Source organism: Mobula birostris, chromosome 8 (genome assembly GCF_030028105.1).
Source record: "Mobula birostris isolate sMobBir1 chromosome 8, sMobBir1.hap1, whole genome shotgun sequence".
In the NCBI taxonomy this organism is placed as follows: domain Eukaryota; kingdom Metazoa; phylum Chordata; class Chondrichthyes; order Myliobatiformes; family Myliobatidae; genus Mobula; species Mobula birostris.
The window spans coordinates 47,148,856-47,170,011 of NC_092377.1; the positions used below are offsets into that span (position 1 = coordinate 47,148,856).

Consider the following 21,156-nt stretch of genomic DNA (forward strand, 5'->3'; position numbering starts at 1 on the left):
GGCTGCCGGTGGCTGTGGTGGAGGCGGATACAATAGGGTCTTTTAAGAGACTCCTGGATAGGTACATGGAGCTTAGAAAAATGGAAGGCTATGGGTAACTCTGGGTGATTTCTAAAGGAAGGACATGTTCAGCACAGCATTGTGGGCTGAAGGGCCTGTATTGTACTGTAGGATTTCTGTGTTTCTATGTATCACAAAAGGATTTAACACTTATTTCCTATGTTACTGGACAACAAAGATTTTGCTTCCCGAATTCTTTTGGATGTATCTAATGGATTTTGGATTGCTGATCATGAAAATTACCATAATATTTCCCGATCATGCACTAATTTTTTGAAATTTCCTACTTTTTAAATTTCAGTTCATAATTCAAATCAATTAAAATGTCCAAAATGTAAGTTGAAAAGCAGTGTGGATGCTGCATGCTAGGATAGGGTTTAGAAAGGCTGTTATTCTGAATGCAGCTTGGATACACCAAGTACTGTTGTTTCATTTGCAACAGCCATGCTAAAGAATCTCATTACATTAAAGAAGATTAGCCATTCCATAAGCAGTCGGTTCCAGGCAGAGAAGTGTGGCACGTAAGCCATCTGTAGACCCAAGAAAGATATTTTTGACTCCTCTTCCTGTAAAAGTGAGGAATAATGAAGGTGAAAGATTTGGATATTTGAGACAGATATTTCCCAGAATAACTGATGCCAAGATTGAGGAAGGCATTTTTGTTGGTCCACAAATCAAACAGGTCACCAATGACAGACAATTTGAAGAATTTCCAGTGGGACCAGAGAAAATTGCATGGAAAGTGTTCAAGGATGTTGTTGAACATTTTCTGGGCAGCTACAGAGCACCAGGCTATGTGTAGCTGGTTGACAACATGCTTTAAGCATACAAAACCATGAAATGCAACATGTCACTAAAGATCCATTTTCTGCATTCACATTTAGACTTCTTCCCTGCAAATTTTGATGCTGTCAGTGATGAGCATGGTGAGAGGTTTCACCAGGACACTGTGGTCACGGAGTAATGGTATCAAGGCAACTCCAGTCCATCAATGCTGACTGATTATTGTTGGACACTTAAGCAAGAAGCCTCAGACACTGAGTACAAATGAAAATCATCAATAAAACATTTGTAGCTTAGTTGAATTATTGAAAAGTGTCAGCACTATTATGGAACTAAACACATTATATTCAATCAAAGTTACTTTTTTGTTTCTCCAAATTCCTACATGATACAATTAGTCTGAAATTATATTTGTGTTCAGCTTCAAGTGGTCTATCATAAACAAAGAACAATTCTCAGGAAGCAGCGCTTTCGATAAAAATTGTCCAGTGTCTGGAAGGCATACCACTCCATTCCATACATCCACAATAGTTGCATCTATGTAAGCCTTTATATCCTTCATTTATTCAATTGGAGAGGGGGATTTTTGGGAAACAATTGAATTTGTCTATTATTATATTGTCTCATGTTGAGCTGTTCATGCAACATGAATTCATCTACAGTATTTTCAGCTTTCAGCATGTGAGGTCCTTTTCTCTCCAGTATCCCATATCAGAATACTATTCAGTGTAACCAGCAACTTACCAACAAATTATCTGGACAAGAGTCAAACATTCCTGCCGAACGGACAGCTCAGACAGTACAAGGTACAAGAGAATAATTTTCAAATATACAGTGGCTTCAACAATTGATTCCATATTTCCAAGCACATTTGTAAAGTTCAAAAAGCTGTTCTGATTACCCCTGTCACAATTCAGTTGATTAATGTAACTCTACGGTTATCACACAAGAAAGTCTATCTGGTAACATAAAGCTGTAAAACATTTAACTTGATATATTATTAAAAGGTTTGTGTTTACACAGAAGTTCTCCAGTTACTGCAGCCCTAATTTGGCCTGGCGGCCTCATCGGCAATGGCACTAAGGTAGGTAGTGAGTGATCAGGAGCGTGGCTGGTATGCCCTGCAGCAGTCCTTGGGAATGCTGTGGGAATGGGAGGAGAATGATGATAGATGTTTTTCTACTTTCACATGTCATCTTATGTTTTTGCATTGAAAGAGCTTTTTTATTGTTTAATTACTGCTGCTGTGTTTTTACCCAGGTTTGCAATTCTCTCTGTGACTTTTAAGTAGTCTTGCATGTTTGTTCTAAGGAATTCTGTCTCCTTTCTCTCCGTATGATATGTAAGGAGTCTTTCCCTCTCATCACTTCTAATGTGTTAATCCATTTAAATGTCACCCGATGATTTGCTGCTTAATTGGCATCCAGCCAGTCTTCAGTGAACTGATGGACGAAAGCTAGTGGTTGGCCATTTTCTTGAACTACAGAAGTCCTTGGTGATAGTGTCATTGAGAGTCTCATTTAATGAAAGCTGTTCTCCAACTAACAAATACCCAGTCTGTGGTCCACTAGCTGTGTTCAGCTCCAGACGATAGCATCACCTTTATCAAGACACAGAAACACCAATTGCTAATCAGAGAATGCGTTTCAACCATCTTCACCTGCTTCTTCAGTTATCTTCCCTCTGTCACAGGAAAACTGGTGGTCATTTTTTTTTCTGATGATTCAATGCCCAACCTACATGAAATCATCTCCAGACTTTGGCAGATTAGTGTATGGCTACAGGAGTATACACACGAGAGTTCACATTTTCTCTCCATGATACGTAAAAGAAAGGCATACATGTGCCTGTTTCAAGATATCTATATAAAGCCCCAATGTATAATTTTCAAGTGCAGTCTGCATAGTAACACAGAAGAATCAAACCTAATTTCCTAAAGCCTCCTACCATGTACAGAACACAGGTGATGGGATATCTTTCACTTTCTGATTGAGTGTAGCTCCAGACACGCTTATTGAGCATGATGCCATGAGGTCGCAAGCACCCTATCTAAAATCTGCCTTAAGCACTAATGCATGTGGTTGCACAGAGTACTATCTGCAAAATATATTGTGCCAACTCACCAAGGCCTCTTCAAAAAAAAAACCTTTCCAAAGATGACTACCTGGAAGAAGGATGAGTTCAAGGAAAAAAATCAGGGTGCTAGCACATTAAAGTAATCCTTCAAATTATGGATCATTGGAGTTTTAACATATATTTTCTCAATCAAAAGCATGAACTTCCCAATTAGCAACATGATAGGAGTGCCTTTGTCACACAGTCTGCAGTGTTTCAAGAAAACAGCTCATCACTGTCTTCTCAAAGGGAGGGGCCTCCATATCCCGTGAAAGAACTTTAAAAGGTACCAATTTGTGCACAACAAGCTTCAATATACAGCAATATAAGAAATGAACAGATAGCTGCTTTAGTCACGTTGATGGAGAAATTAATATTGGCCCATGCACCAGGAAGAACAGCATTACTTTGAAAGAGATGGGAATGAAGTTCGTCTTCCTCTTTATTTGCAATACTCATTCAGTAGCCTATGTTAATCAGTTATGCATTGGAATGGGATGAATCCATAACCTTCTGACTCAGGCAAAGGTGTTGCTGAATAATCAACAGCTTTCACACTGTCACTATTACACAGCTACCCCAAATGAATTGTGGCCATAATTCACTTATCACTTCTCGGGAACCCATGAACAGCACCCGACCAAGAGAGAGCATCTGGCCATGTATTAAAGACCTGTGCTGAGCAACAGGCTGGGGTTCACTGAGATTTCAAACCTCTCACTTCAACAGTGTGAGGTGCCTCAAGTAGACTTCATTTCCACTGGTGCCTAGTAAGTATGTAGTAATCTGCTTCAATGACTATCATCCTGCAGCGCTTACATCCACAATGATGCAGTGATTTGAGAGATTGGAGTTGAAGTATATGAACCCCTGCCTGAGAAGCAACTAGGGTCCACTCCAACTAGACTACTGGAGCAACGGGTTCAAAGCAGATGCTAGCTCATTGTCTCTTCACTCAACCCTGGGACATCTGGACAGCAAATGTGCATACATCAGGATGCTCTCTATCAACTACAGCTCAACATTCAATACTATTATCCCCTTAAAATTAATCAATTAGCTTCAAAAGCTTGGCCCCAATAACTCCTTGTGAAATAGGATCCTCGATTTCCTCATCAGCAGCCCAAGTCCGTTTGGATTGGCAACAACATCTCCTCCACAATCTCCATCAGCACAGGTGCACCACAAGGCTGTGTGCTTAGCCCCCTGCTCTACTCACTTTACACTTACGACTGTGTGGCTAAGCATAGCTCCAATGCTGTATTCAAGATTGCTGATGACCCCGCTAACGTAGGTCAAGTCAACGTGGTGGTGAATCAGCAAACAGGAAGGAGATTGAAAATCTGGCTGAGTGGTGCCACAGCAACAACCTCTCACACAATGTCAGCAAGAGCAAGGATCTAATTGACGTCAGGAGGAGGAAACCAGAGATCCATAAGCCACTCCTCATCAGAGGATCAGAGGTGGAGAGGGTCAGCAACTTTAAATTCCTCAGCATTATCGTTTCATAGAATCTGAACTGGGCCCAGTACGTAAGTGCGATTATGAAAAAGACATGACAGTGCCTCTACTTCCTTAGGAGTTTGCGAAGATTCAGCGTGAAATCTAAAACTTTATCAAACTTCTATAGATGTGTGGTGGAGCGTATATTGACTGGCTGCATTAAGGCATGATATGCATCAATGCCCTTGAATGGAAAATCCTACAACCAGCCCAATGCATTATGGGTAAAGCTATCCACACCGTTGAGTACATCTACGTAAAGCATTGTCACAGGAAGGAAGCATCCAACATCAGGGATCCCTACCACTCAGGATCATGCTCTCCTCTCACAGCATCCATGAGGAAGAAGGTATAGGAGCCTTTGGACTTACATCATCCGATTCAGGAACAGTTATTAACCCTCTACCATAGGACTCTTGAACCATAGGGACAAGTTCACTCACACTTGCCCCATCATTGAACTGCTCCCACAACCTATGGAATCACTTTCAAGGACTCTTCAATTCATGTTCTATTTATTTATTATCATTATTACTTTCTTTTTGTATTTGCACAGTTTGTTATCTTTTGTACACTAGTTGAACAGCCATGTTGGTACGGTCTTTCAGTGATTCTATTGTGTTTGTTATTGTATTATGGACTTATTGAGTATGCCCACAAGAAAATAAATCTCAGGGTTGTATATAGTGGCTTATATGTACTATGATAATAAATTTACTTTTGAACTTCCGAACTTCGAACTTTTTAATTCCTCTAAACAGTGAGGTATTTAGACCTATTCTGCTTAATCTCTCTTCATAGACCATACGCTATCCTACCCCACTCCCTCCATCTCAGGAATCTGTATCATCATGATAGATAATAGACTGAATGGAGATTACTTATTCTGCAACAATAGTCCAACTCCTGTTCTTCAAAGGCTTTCCACCATTAATAATGTTTATTAGTAGGCAAGCAATCATGTTGGTGTTTGTTTCTCGGTCCTGCCTGTACCTGTATATGACGAGAAAGCTCTAAGAAGTCAATAGGTATTGCACCTCTTGTTGACAATGGAATACTCAACTCTCCCCATGAACATAACCAGAACAACTCACAAAACTATCAGCCCCATCCAACACAAGCATTTGATTGCTGTCCTTGTTTTTCAGCTGCAAAATTTAGTATCAGCCTACTAATTTTCACATCGTAACTATCATGCATGTTTACTGGTCTAACTTCAGGTGTTTCATGCAAATTCTACTACAGTGTTTATATCAATCTACAAACATATTTGTCTTATTGTTTTACCATGACTGAATGCTTGAGCTTAAGTATTTTTGACTGTCAGAGGATGTTAAATGTTATTTTAAAATTTGTTTCCCTACACAATCACTGGATGTTTTTGCATGTACTTATAACTTCATACTTGCAACACAGGAATGCTTTTTTGTTGTTGATTTAGTAAACCTGTACATGAAACCTCAAGATTATGTGGAATTGTAATTTCTCATAAATATTTGATGAAATTTTTCTCTTCCATGTTTTGTCCATGGCAGAAATGGGAAGTACTAATACACCGATCATCAGCTTAAATCCAGCCACAGATGTTGGTGAGTATGCATTTGTATTTGTTTGATATAGGGATGCTTGCACTCACTCACTCACAGACACATACACAGTCACACATATGTTTTTTTAAATGGTTTTATGGATCTTTAAAACCATCTGAAGTAATACTTATATGAAGCATACTAAAAGATATGCATATCTAAAATAATCTACTGTAAATTACTACCATGATCTACATTCCAAATATATCTAATATTACCAGTTTCACTTGGAATAATTTTCTAAAATGCAACCCTATTTTAAACTTTGTTCTTGGTCAGTTTTGAGACAAATATTAAATCTGACCATTTTAAAATCTGATCTGAATGTCAAATTGTGTAGCAGCCAATTTACAGTTGCCATTTCAGTGATAACCATTTCAGTAACAACTTTGTTTTGGTTTAAGATTAAGTACATATTAGTATCCGTGGTGCTTACTCAAGATCTTATGCATAAAGTACAATGCTTTACAGTACCAGTGACCCAGGTTCAATTCCCACCACTGTCTGTAAGGAGTTTACACGTTTTCCCCGTGACCACATGGCTTTCCTCTGGCTGCTGCGGTTTCCTCCCACATACCAGTTGGTAAGCTAATTTGTCATTGTAAAATGTCCTGTAATTAGGCTAGGGTTAAATCAAGAGTCATATGGTGGAGTGGCTCAAAGTACTGGAAGTAGTTTCTAGAGTAGGTTACATGGTCGGCACAACATTGTGAGATGAAGGACCTGTAATGTGCTGTAGAGTTCTACGTTCTAAGTTCTATGATCTAGATATGAAGCCTTGTAATAGTCTTGTTCTTGAATAGTACAAATACTAAACTTCTAATTATCAGTGCTTATCAGTTAACTGAACAAGATGGCCTAGAATGTGCAAAAATGCAGAAGAATAGGCATGCATATTATTCTTCAGTTGTCTAAATAGAGTTAACTGATAATAGTTTGATTTTGAGTTAATGTGATATCTTGTTTTCAAGGTCCTATACTGCCCACTGTTGATGATAAGACAGGAGCGCTACAATCAAACATTCCATTCTACCATGAACTGTGGTTCATTATACTAATGGCAATTCTTGGGTTGATGTGTGTTGCTATATTCTTGTCCATCCTACTACAAAGGGCAGTAAATAAACAACCATACAAACGAGAAAGGCCACCTTTAATTCCATTAAAGAAGAGGACTAATCTACCTAATGAATCCTTCATGGTAAGATAGTTACTCGTCTTCCTTTATTAGCACTTAGAAATTATAAGGCATAAGATTCAGGAATATGCTAACAAGATCATAATAGTTATCCATGCCTAGTTAGTTTGAAAAGTTGCAAGTGAGCTTTCTCTTGAAACACTGCAGTCGTCAATCTTGCAAGATGTTAGGTAAGCAATTACAGGAATATTTACAGAATGCTGATGATGGAGTGAGAATTTTTGTCTAAGTCATGAGTGTGTGACTTGGAGTTACCCCATGACATTACTGTTTTTGTCTTTCCTGTTGTTAGTAGGTGCAGGGGAAGGAAGTTCTATCATAGTAACTTTAGTCAATTGCTGCTTATGTTTCATAAATCATGCAGGATACAGTCAATGTATTTTCAAAATCCTTCACTTCCCCAGACTACATTTTTTCAAGACCTCCGTGAAAAATGTAAAATCCTCACTGCCCCAGGGAAATCCTTGGCCCAAGACCAGGCAAGAATTCAGGAAAGCACCAATCACTTCATTTCTCTACAAACAAAAAAAAACCCCAAGCAACAAAATAAATCCCAATCAAGTCTCTCACCTATGGTTAGGTTCTCTGTGGCAGCTTCTGTCAGTCCTACATAGGAATCAACAATTATCAATTAATTGTATAGAAAGCAAGTTATCATCAACGCCAGAGGACTGCCTGAGAAATGGTAGATTATGCCCGAGTGATTTAAATGGGTCACTATCAAATTGTAAAACTTCATTTTGGGTGGAAATACTGAACAAACAAGTGGAAATTTAATTTTTTTAAATAAAAATGGGAAAGTTGGAAACACTCTATTGGTGAGGTAGCATCTATTGATATGAAAGCAGTTAACTTTTCAGGTTGAAGATTTTTTGATAGAGTTGGAGAGAGAGAAAACAAATTGGTTTTAAATTACAGGGAAGATGGAGGAAGGATGGTTCGGACAAAAGGATATCTCTGTTAGAATAAGGCTGTGAGTGCTATGGGGATAAAATGCTGATGAAGTGATCATTTTGTTAGGTTAATGAGTGACACTAGAAGTAAGAACAGAGTCTCTCTGAAGAGACTTGTGGCAGTTACATCAAATATAGTCCTAATGCTACCTCAGCCAGGATCAGCTTTCTCAGTCATCAAACATTAGAACCTGTAATATTATTTTCATTTTCTAAGACGATGCTTTTATTCTTTTGACCACCAGGGTGTGCTGGTTCTGCAATTTAACTTTTAGTAACAGCCAATGGCTATCAAAAGTATGTGCTGCTCAAAACAAACAAACCTCACTGACTGTCACAAACAAGCAAGCAGTCTTTTTAAAAAAAACTTCTTCCATATTAATGGAAATAAATTTACTCTGAGCTTCCTCCTTACTGTTATAACTTCAGAAACATGATTTCTGTTGCATTTCTTTTAAAGTTTCAGTTGCAGTTTAGTCAAAAATCTGAGGTAACATATTGACTTTTTCACATTAATATCAAAATCAATTACCTTGAATTTATCTATAATCCTTCCTTCAACATCTTTACAAGCATCCTTAATAATTTATGTTGGGTGTGCTCTCTACCTTATGTATATAACATTTTTCTAAACATCTTTATTTGAATTCCAATGAAATATTATAAAGTATTATTTTAATGAAACAAGCATCTTTAGAAAGTGTAAAACTCTCAGGAATTTTGAGAAAGTAATATAGGAAATGAGCACAGAATATTAAAATGTTTTATTTTTAGCATTAACGATTTTACAATGATGTATCAGCTTTGTACTTTTGTATTGGAGTAGAATTTTTACTAATTTTTTAACATTTGCAACTTTGTTAATTGTGCATTAGTTTGGCAGTTCTGTGTTGATTAGAGTTTTACAACAGTATCTATGATCCACCAGTCTACTTTCTTTTTGATTACATCAGTGCGTTGGGCACATGAAAGATCCTCTGAGATATTGACACCCAGGAACTTGAAGCTACTCACCTTTTCCACCACTGACCCCTCAATGAGGATTGATGTCTGTTCTCCCAACTTCCCCTTCCTGAAGTCCACAATCAAGTTCTTGGTCCTGGGAGGTTGTTGTTGCAATACTAGTCTACCAACTGATCCATTTCACTCAAAACTATCTGATATTCTACCAACAACAATGGTGTCATCGATGAATTTACAGATGGCATTTGAGCTGTGCCTGGCCACACAGTCGTAAGTGTAGAAGGAAGAGATCAGTGGGCTAAGCATGCATTCTTGAGGCGCATCAGTGTTAATTGTAAGTAAGGAGGAGATGTTATTACCAATCGGTACTGACTGTGAGCTCCCCATAAGGAAGATTAGAATCCAGTTGCAGAGGGTGGTACAGAGACTCAGGTTTTGAAGCATGTTGATTAGTAGTGATGGTGTTGAAATCTGAGCTGTGATCGATAAAGAGCAGCCTTAGAGTATATTTGCTATTGTTTATGTGCTCCAAAGCTGAGTGGAGAGCCAGTGAAATTGTGATCTGTTGTGGAGATAGAACAGTCACAGTAGGTCTAGGTCATTGCTCAGGCAAGAATTAATTGTTGCCATAACCAACCTCTCAACGTATTTCATCATGTTAGAATGAGTGCCACCGATCGATAGTCGTTGAGGTAAATCACCCTTTTTTTCCGGGGCTCTGGTATGATTTTGAAGCAGGTCAGAATCTTCAACTGCAGCAGTGAAAGGCTAAAGATGTCCTTAAACACTCAAGTCAGTTGGGTGACACTGACTTTCAGTACTCTACCAGATACACGGTCGGGTCGTAACACCTTGCGAAGGCTCACGCTCTTGAAGGGTATTCTGATGTCAGCCTCTGGGACAAAGATCACAAGATACACAGATGTAGTGTTCTTTAGCAATAATGCATTTAAACGATATTTAAAATTCACCAAATTGAAAGTATTACCAGCATTTATGTGTGCAGTTAGAGAATGAGATTCCAAAAATCCCTTTAAGATTATGTGGTTTTGCAGATTCACTTGTCTCCCTGCAGGTGAATATTCACCTTCATCTTCAGTGCTTTGGCTGTGTGAGAAGAGTATTTAAAATCAAATCCTTAAAACCAGTGCAAAGTTCACCTCTACCTTCATTACTAATCGACAAGCTCCAAAACTTGTATTTCCTTCTGCAGCTAGATCCTTGTCTTCTTATCAGGAGATCATTGTCAATGTGGATCGGTAATAAAATTTCCTTGCCTCTGATTGTCAACACAGGCTTAGCCCACTGCGTTACTCTCTACACACTCACGGCTGTGTGATGAGGCACAGCTCAACCACCTATAAATTCATCGATGACACCACCTGTTGTTGGCAAAGTCTCAAAATGCAATGAAGAGGGAACAGGAGCAAGGTAGACTGGCTGGCTGAGTGGTGTCGCAATAACAAATTTGCACTTGGTGACAGCAAAACCAAAGAATTGATTGTGTCTTTCATAAAGGGGAAGTCGGGAGAACACAAATCTCTGAGGGCTCAGGGATGGAGAAGGTAAGCAGCTTCAAGTTCCTGGGTGTCAACATCTCAGAAGATTTATCTTGAGGCCCAACACATCGATGCAATCACAAAGAGGACACACCATCCGTCAAGGACATCTTCAAAAGGCAGTGCCTCAAGAAGGAAGCATTAAGTCAAGACATCCACTCTTCTCAGGGAGGAGGTACAGGAGCCTGAAGACCTACACTTAATGTTTTAGGAACAGTATCATTCCCCTCCATCATCAGATTTGTGAAGGGTCCATTAAAAATACATCACTATTCCTCTTTTGCAGTATTTGAAAGTATAAAGAAATTTGGCCTGTCCCCTAAAACCCTCACTAATATATATGCACTGTAGAAAACATTCTTCTAGGTGAATCACAACCTGGTATGGAAGTTGTCCTGTCCAAGATCGGAAGAACCTGCAGAAGATCGTTAACACGGTGCAGTACATCACACAAACCAACCTTCCATCCTTGGACTCACTTTACACCGCACGCTGTCGGAGCTGTGCTGCCAGGATAATCAAGGACACAACTCACCCAGCCAACACACTTTTCCTCCCTCTTCCCTCCGGGAGAAGGCTCAGGAGCTTGAAGACTCCAACGGCCAGATTTGGGAACAGCTTCTTTCCAACTGTGATAAGACTGCTGAACGGATCCTGATCTGGGCCTGGGCCGTACCTTCCAAATATCCGGACCTGCCTCTCAGTTTTTTTGCACTACCTTATTTTCCATTTTTCTATTTTCTATTTATGATTTATAATTTAAATTTTTAATATTTACTATCAATTTGTAATCCAGGGAGCAGGAAGCGCAGAATCAAATATCGCTGTGATGATTGTACGTTCTAGTATCAATTGTTTGGCGACAATAAAGTATAAAGTATTTATTTATTTTATCTTATAGTAATTTTGTGCACTGCTGCCACAATGCAAATACCTTCTTTCTCAATGTCAACAAGACAAAGGAGATGGTTATTGACTTCAGGATAACGCACACCACTCACACCCTTCTTTACATCGGCAGCACAGCAGTGGAAACTGCGAGCAGTTTCAAACGCCTGGGAGCGCACATCTCGCACAACCTCTCGTGGTCCCAGAAAACACACTATACAAAATCAGGAAAGCTCACCAATGCCTTTGCTTTCTGAGGAGGCTGAAGAGAGCTGGACTATGCACATCTATACTCACATGGTTCTATAGAAGCACAGAAGAGAGCATCCTAACATGCTGCGTCACTGCATGGTACGGAAACTGCACGGCGGTAGACAGGAAGGCTCTACAAAGGGTAGTCAAAACTGCCCAAAACGTGACTGGCACCAGCCTAACCATCACCAAGGTGCCAGAAAAGGGCCAGTAACATCATGAAGGATCCCACCCACCCTGCTCATGGACTGTTTGTCCCACTCCCATGAGGCAGGAGGCTACGTGGCATCTACAGCAGGACCACCAGATTCATACTCCTTTACACTTACATACTGGAAATAGCATTAAACAATCTTGAAATGTGTAAATGACAAATTTCACAACATACATCTGTGAAAATAAAATATTCTGATTCTGATAAAAAGTTTAAGGATGATCTTAAATCCTCTTTGGTAAGATGTAAGATACTCAGTGACGTGTAAGAATACATCTCCCCCTAAATGGAGAAAGAACATTTAGGAAGTATTGAGAACCTTGCATCCATGTATTTTCCACAGAAGCCTAGTCCTGATAAACATCTTGGCCCAATACATCAACAATTTATTCCCTTCCATAGATGCTGACTGACTTGCTGAGTTTATTCAGCATTTTGTGTGTGAAGCCCAGTGAAGATGCCTAAAGTACCTCCCAAAAAACTTAGCTGCACACACAAACTGCTGGGGGATCTCAGCAGGCCAGGCAGCATCTATGGAAAAGAGTACAGAGGGCATTTCAGGCTGAGATCCTTCAGCAGGGTCTCGGCCTGAAACATCGACTGTTTACTCTTTTCCATAGATGCTGCGTGGCCTGATGAGTTCCTCCAGCACTTTGTGTGTGTTGCTTGGATTTCCAGCCTCCACAGACTTTCTCCTGTTTGTGATTGGATTTCCCAAAAAACTTATCTACCTGGCCCATCAAGTACCTCCTCCTGCTCCCCCTGTGTCTGAGAACATGGATACCAACTTGGCCTTGGCCTTGAACCCCAAAGAACTGGATTGGAAACAAGTTATCTTTGATCACAAGAGATTGACTAAGAGAAGATAAATATAGTAGATACATTAAGAATTCAAGGGTTTTAACCAATGGATAATTTGTCAAGGTTCACATTTACTAACTACAACATCTCACGATTATGTAAGCTATGTTAAATGTAGCTGTTAAATTTTTTCTTTTCAGTTCGATGCTGTTGCAACACCCTCCGATGCTTCAAGTTCCGTCACATTAAAGAGTTATACAATGTGTTTTGAGGTATGTCTAAGTGTGTGTCTTTTTTATCCTGCAGTGTTACTACTTGCATTACTTTTTTAATATAATGCATGTATAATTTATTTTCAAAAGTATAGTTAAAAGTAATTGTTATTATGTAAAAGTCTTTGCCAGATTTTCAGAAAAGAATGTTTAAAACCAGATAATGCCATAATAAATTACACAGGTACTGTGCTTAGTGCTCAGGTTATGTTCCCAAGAAGAAGAGTAGTAATGAAATTTGTACTAAAAATGGGTCATGATAGCATGATAAATAGATAGAGAGAGAGGGAGAGAGAGAAAGAGAGAGAGACAGAGAAACAGACAGGGAGAGAGCCATTTTTTACTTACACTATCACTGTTCTGGGAATCTGGCACAAACACCTACTTCCCCATTATTGCACACTGTTCTGCTGGGATCTTGTGAAGTGAGGTCTGAGGAACAGGAATCCTTGTGGCAATGAATCACCCCACAGCTGAGTATGAAGAGGCTGCCCAGGAGTGCCAGTGGGGAGTTGGCAGAGCAAATTATCTCGTGCCGTTTATGTGAAACACAAGCTTGCAGTTTTACCAGAGTTATTTGTTTTAAATGTAAAATTAATCTTTATTCACCATATATATCGTACAGTATATATATATAAAATATAAGAAATACAAAAATCAGTTGATGACTTTTTTTACATTCAGAGTATTGATTGCTAGGCCTATACATTTGTAAACAACATTTGAGGCGGGTTGTCAACAGTCTAGGTTGATTATAGACCAAGGGGGCAGTGTTTTCTAATGGACATCTCATGGTACTGGAAGATGAACAAATTTTGGGCAGGCGGACCAAAGTGCATCTATAACTGAGTTGATGGTCTTCCACCAACACTCTCTGCTCTCTCCCCAGTCCTGTGGATGCACAGCTCTGCCCAACCTGCAGTAATCTAGAGCCATGGAGGACTTCAGCAACTCGCGAATCCTACAGAATTTGTAACAACAAAAACGTTACAGTGGCCATTGCTCATCCCTAACAATGGCTCTCACTCATTACTCCAGCCCTGCCCTCTGCATCCTTGCACATAGCAGCTGCACTGCTGATCCTAGCCTACTCATGCTGTGAGTGACTTCAGGAGTGTCAGAAGAAGACTAGCTTTTGCAACAGATTCCTGGACCTAGTTTTCCAACACAGCAGTGGGAAGTACGGGGGTTCACACGCAGTGCCTGTCACATTGAGAAAATGTCAGGGGAGGGCTACATACCTGTGATCGTTTGGACCGGAGGACCAGGAGAACCATTACAAACCAGTGCACTGCAGAAGAGCACTAAATGGGGTACCAGATTACAAAGGAACAAATTCGCCATACAATGAACAGCAACAACTATTATTGAATTGCATTTAAAATGAAGTCAATGTTCTTTTAAATCACATTGATACAGTAATTGTGATAGTTCATTGTAATTATTGTAATGAAACAAGGCACTTAGGAGGTTCGTGTATTGGAGCATGAGTGCTACTTGAAGTCAATGATATCTTATGTTTATAATGCAGCAAAGAAAATGATGTTACTCAGACCGACATTAATATTTAGATAACAACCTTGCCTGAATGATCACAATTTTATTTGACTCATAATGTTGTGGGTACAATTCCACTCCAGGTGCTGAAGCATATAATTCTTGCTGACACCTTAAAGTAGTAGCAAGGATTTCAACTGCAGAAACTCCTAGCTAGGGACAGATTTAGCTGTTACTGTAGAATATCAGTGACCAGGAAATGTGGTTCAGAATTTGTTAGTGAATGTGTAGAAACTGCTGGGGTTGAGTTGTTCTCCAACCTTGGCAACTTCCTTGCAAATGTCTTGTCACCATGTGAGGAGACATCAGTGCTCTGTTGATTGTGGTGTGTCCTCCGAATGCCTGGCTTTTATATACTAAAGGCCAAGCATTCAGGGGACACACCACAATCAACACCGCGCTAATGATGTCTCCTCACATGGTGATGAAACGTTTGCAAGGAAGTTGCCAAGGTCGGAGAACGACTCAACTCAATCATCAACCACTGAGCTACACATCATCCAGATTATTTCCAATGTGGAAACTATTACTGTATTATCAGAGATTATTGCTGAGGTGCAGCATGTAAATGAGTGATATGAAAGGACCAAGTTTTGACCATTGAGGATGCCGGAACTAATAGTTAGGAAGAAGGAAGGGAAGCAATGACAGCAATTCTCTGATTACAACTGTAGAGATAAAAACTGAGCCAAACAAGTGCTGTGTTACCCAGCTAGTCATCAATGGCAGAAGAGGATGGTGTAGTCAGCTGTGTTTAAGGTTGCAGACAAATCAGGATGAAGACGAGGGATGTTTTTGTTTAGACTACTAGGTTAAGGAGCTATCAGGAACTTTAGATCAGATATTGTGCAATGAGAAGGTGATCAATTAACAATCCTGCTATGTGTAATCTTTTAGGGAAGATAAAATGAGAGAATTCCTCTTTAAGGTAGAAAGTGAATTGCTGGACATTCTCATGGAATAAATGAGTTCTGTTTTTACAGTGTTCACTAGTGAATTTTATTCAGGTGTCAGAAAACACGTAATCAAAAGTGCATTCAACTGATCAGAGAACAATTGCTAAAATTGGAGAGAGAAGGGAAATGTGTTCTGTTGTTAATGGGAATGGATGTATGCATATACATCAAACTTCTACATTTAATAGCATTGTTGACTTGTTTGTTTATAGGGGCATCCACTAATCAGGTATTTGTAACCCAGGGATGGTCTGTAGTTCAGTCTGAAACCAGAATCCTGAATCAAAAAAGAGCTGTGAAAATTGTGTTGGTTGTGATAAACAGGGGAGCTTCAGTGAAAGATATGACAGTGGTTAATATTTAAGGAGAGAATGCTGGAATTATAACTGTTATACATTCCTTTCTTGTACAAAGAAATCAAAAGAAAAACAAATCAAACTATACTGAACAGAAGAAATTAAGAATAGTATTAAATCTGGAGAGGAGTCATAAAAAGTAGCAAGCTTAAGCATTATGAGCAGTCGAGAATTCAGTAAAAAGGAACAAAGGGATGGATTTAAAGAGCATTAATAAAGTTTGAGAATAAATGTGTAAGGAATATTGGATAAACTATCTAAGCTTCCACAAGTATATAAAAAGACAAAGGTTAACAAAGGCAAATGCAAGTCCCTTATAGTCATAAATATAAGAATTCATAACAGGAATAAAGAATGTGCAGAACAATTAAGCACATCGGTAAATAAGTATATTGGTTTTATTATTGTCACATGCACCGTGCAGCAGTGGAAAAACTTGCCTTGCATACCATCCATACAGATGAATTCTTTACAATAGTTTTTTTTCAGATGTACAACGTAAAAACAGTGTGAAGAATAAAGTGTTGCAGTACAGAGAAACTGTAGTGCAGATAAACAGTATGGTGTAAGGTTACAAGAGGTAGATTGGTAGTCAAGAGTCTATCTTATCATATTTGGGAAGGGATTCAATATTCTTATAACAGTGGGATAGAGGCTCTCCTTGAACCTGGGTGGTATGTGCTTTCAGGCTTTGATGTCTTCTGCCTGATGGGAGCGGGGAGAAGGGTAAATGTCTAGGGTGGTTGAGATTTTTAAATATGCTGGCTGTTTTACTGAGGCAGCAAGAACTACAGACAGAGTCCATGGAAAGTCTGTGAATTGCAGAGTACAATTGATTTGGTCTTCTTGGAAGAGGATGCAAATAACTTCACAGAAATGCCAGGAGAACAGAAGTTTAATGAAAAGAAGGAATTAAAGGAATTACTGTTAGAACACAAAATTAATGAGACTGAATGCTATTAAGTTCCCAAGATCTGATTGTCAATGTCCCTGCAAATGTAACAGTACTTTGTAAATATCATGGAAGTAGAGTGAAAACAGAACAACAGAACAGTGAAGCTAACATTAGCTACAGGGAAATGCTGAAGTCTGGAATACTGGAACTAGACAATGAACATGGATTTATGAAAGGGACCAGAGTTTCTTTGAGCATGCTACTGGTTGAGTAATTAAGGGAGAACTAATTCATGTGGTGTATTTTGATTTTCAGAAGGACTTTGATAAAGTCCTGCTATAGAGGTTTGTGCACAATATTAGACCACATGGTAAAGGTAAAATAGCAACATGAATTGAAAATTGGTTGGCAGTAGGAAACAGAGAGGGTTTCTTTTTCAGGGTAACTAGAGAGTACTGCAGGGTCAGTGCTTGCCCTGCAGCTATTCACAATATATTGCAATGGTTTGGATAAGAGAACTGTAAGAAAAAAGGAAACATGCAGTACTTTTCAAATCTTAATGTAAAAAGTTGTCTAGGTGTCCTTGTACACACTTCAATGGAAGTGAACATGCATGCAGATGCAGCCAGCTGTAAAATGACAAGTGATTTGTTGGCCTTCATTGCAAGAAACTCTGAATACAGAAGCAAAGATCTCTTGTTGCAATTATGTAGAGCCTCACTACGATCACACCATGTGCGGGTTCAGATTCCTTATCTAAGAATGGACATGCTTGGCATAGAGGGAATGTAATGAAAGGTTTACTAAGCTGACTCTTGGTATGGCAGATTTTTTGTAAGTGGAGTGATTGGGTCAACAAAGCCTGTACTATCTAGGTCTTAGAAGATTGAGGATCCATCTCACATTAGTATTCAGAATTCTGTTTTACTCATTTATTTAGAGATACAGCACACAGCAGGCCCTTTCGACCCAACAAGCCACGCTGCCTAGCAACCCATCTACTTAACCCTTAACCTAATCAGAGGACAAGTTACAATGGCCAGTTAACCGGTACGTCGTTGGAATGTGGGAGGAAACTGGAGCACCGGGAGGAAACTCATGTGCTCACGGGAAGGGCATACAAGCTTCTTAAAGACTGCAATGGAATGGAACTCCTAACTCTATCCTGAGCGGTAATAGCTACACTACCATGGTGCCCCAATTCTCGCATCCATCTGTACAATGAGGAATCCTAAATTAGTGAGAAACTGCATTTCCATTGGTGAAGCCTTCCCTCATTAAGTGGCCAAATTCTGTGCTCAGGTATTTAGACTTGAAGCTCTCTGTTCAGCATGTGAACACTTAATACTCAGAAATTCATAGTACACCAACATTTTTTTAAAAGATACTGAATCAGTGTGTTACGTTACCTGGATGGAATTGTTCTTGATTTGGATTTCATGGAAGAACATGCCTGATTTTGTTCTAGAGAAATAGTAATTTACAGTTTAATAGCCTTCATTCAATTAGCTGTCAATATTTATCTATAATTAATAGATAATAACATTGTGTAAGAAAGCACTGATCTGATCTGGTATGTTCATTAAATAATAATGATGTGCCATAAATTGGGGAAAAGAGTTTGTGGTTGTGAAATAAAATCTATTTTCAGCATTTACGCTACAGGCTCAGACCTGTGTTATACAGTACAAACATTTATTTACTAATCACTAATGATAGTCATGAATGAACATTAATATTTTGACTTATAGGGGCTTACGGACACCAAAATTTCAGAACATAGATCTCACATGAGTAACTGCGGCATGTCAGTGATACATGTGCCGAGCCGGAGTCAGCTGAGTCACGCCAGTTCCCAGAATTCCCTGCACCGCAGTGTCAGTCAGCTGATCGATACCCATGACAAGAAATCCCTGATGGAAAGCTCAGTGTGGGAATTCTTTGCACAGGGACGTGACAGTGGAATGGTAATTGAATCATAAATATTTATAGAAATTGTATATTTACAACATTCAGGAGGTGAAATTGGGCAATGGAAAAATGAATCAGAATTGATGAAGATGGGACTTTCCGCTTATTTATAGTCCATCATGTACGCTGAAAAGTATGAGTTCCTATATCTTATATGTCTTGTGTAAGAGGAGTTTCTTTAAAATCACTGGCTTAATCCTATTTGATAATCTGAATTCATGAAGTGATTCATTAGACATAGAAAAAAATGGGAATACTAGAAATTCACATGTGCTTGTTTGAACTTAATTAGATACTCACAATGCAGTCTCTGTGAAGCTAAACACAGGTAGGGTGGCCACTTTGCACAATATTTCTGATCAGTCTTCAAAATCATCCTAACCAATCAGTTGCCTGCCACTATAAGTCTCCATCCTACTCCGATTGTGACATCTCTGCCTCTGGCCTCTTGCAGTGCCTCAACAAATTCATGAGAATTAAATACACAGTCATCCATCAGTGAATGTGAAAAGATAGGAACTGATATTTTCATTATCTGATTGTATTCACAGCATCGAGTCACACAGTTTAACAACTTTGAGTTTAAATCTGCACAACTATTTGAAGTTATTGTAAATGAATAATACTCACTTAATATATTTTTCTCATTTCTCTTTCAGTACCCAGATGATGATGATCTATTGGAGTCTATCAAAGGTTTTAGTTCAGTTACAAAGGAGCACACAATATTTACAGACACCCAGTTATAAGAAAAAATACTCCATAATCAGGTTCCTATACCTTTATAGTATTGTTTGTTGTTTATATGTTTCTTTGTTTTGAAAAAAAATGGGTAGCAAATTGAAGATTATCAGTTAGTGCCTACAATTGCCAGTTTTCATCAGCAGTATTTTTTTTCCTGTAAGTTTTAATTTTGGCATAATTCTCAATTCCACAAGTTGCAATCCAGAGTGTGGAAAGCTTTTTGTCCAGCAGAGGGCCCCATTTTAGAGTTTTTTGTGTGTGTGAGTGTGTGTGAAAATAGTATCTCAATTAAAGATATAAAATTCAATGAATGGCACCTGTACAACTTCATGTTCATACCAAGTCAAAGTTCAGGGAAATCTGAGAATCTGAAATGAAGAAAAGAAAGCTGAGGAATAGCTACGAGGTAATATAGGCAGATAGGTAAACCGAAATAACATTTCAGTTAAGTAACTTTTATTGCTCCCTCTGCACCTAAGCCGATCCAAACTTCTGCCTTCCATGTTCCAGCTAGTACCATGTTTATTCACCTATCACCTTTGCATGAGTATATCCACTATCTTCTAGCTGAGTATTTCTACAATTATAAAATTCCCTCCTCTGTTTCTATTTATGTTATACTAACAAGCTGACAGAATACATTAAAGTAAAATAGGTTAAACAGCAGATAAATAGGCAATGGCAACATTTTGAATGCATTTATAAGAACTACCATAGATGATTTTTTATTAATATTTGAAAGCAAATATGACAGACTTAATAATACATTGTATAAATGAACTAAAATACTTCAGTCCTTTATTCAAAGATGGTTTGTATAACACAAATAATAGTTCGGAATGTGTATACAATTTTACAGTTGTCTATCAGGTCTACTGTAGATAAATCTGAAATATGAACTGAACATATGCTAACTCTATGTGCTTAAAAGATTTCACACCAGAAGTGTTAATAGTTTATAAAGAAAATCAGGTCAGTGATACCCACAGAATGACGTTGATGAGCCAGCAATATAAATGAGAAAACCAAGCTAGAAAACGCTATGTATAAATAATTTTATATTCAGAGACACAGGAATTTTAAACTCCCTGCAGATTGAAGTTTAAATAAATCATTTTTACTTGTACAATAATTGGTAGAATATTTTTATTTAATCAGACTATTTATATTAACAGAACTGTACTAAGATCTTGCAATTGAACATTCATTTGTACAAGCTGCATACACATCCCCGACATTTTTTTGTTTAAGTTCACCTACTTTTTTATATACACGCAATCTATGATTAAAAATGTCCTTGAAGCTATTTTGAAAGATAAACTTAGTAGTTTCAGAAATAGTAATACCAATGATAGTTACCTTAATACAAGATCAACCTCACATGAGTATGTATAGCTTATTCCAGTCTCTAAAATGATTTCACCCTTGGTGACCATCCCTAGTCTCTTCTATGTCCTGTTTCTCCAGGAGCTGCTATGAGAACTTGTAAGACAAAAGTTATTTTATCAAGCTTTATAAATTTGATTT

At 38.5% G+C, this 21,156-nt stretch overlaps 1 protein-coding gene across 1 annotated transcript; it reads left to right on the top strand.

Moving 5' to 3' along the window:
* Positions 1–5,989: 5,989 nt before the first annotated feature.
* LOC140201996 (usherin) lies at positions 5,990–19,634 on the top strand. The gene is made up of 5 exons (XM_072266864.1): positions 5,990–6,050; positions 7,022–7,251; positions 13,079–13,150; positions 18,666–18,881; positions 19,545–19,634. The coding sequence occupies exons 1-5, from the start codon at positions 5,990–5,992 to the stop codon at positions 19,632–19,634; spliced, it is 669 nt and encodes a 222-aa protein (XP_072122965.1).
* Positions 19,635–21,156: the final 1,522 nt, after the last annotated feature.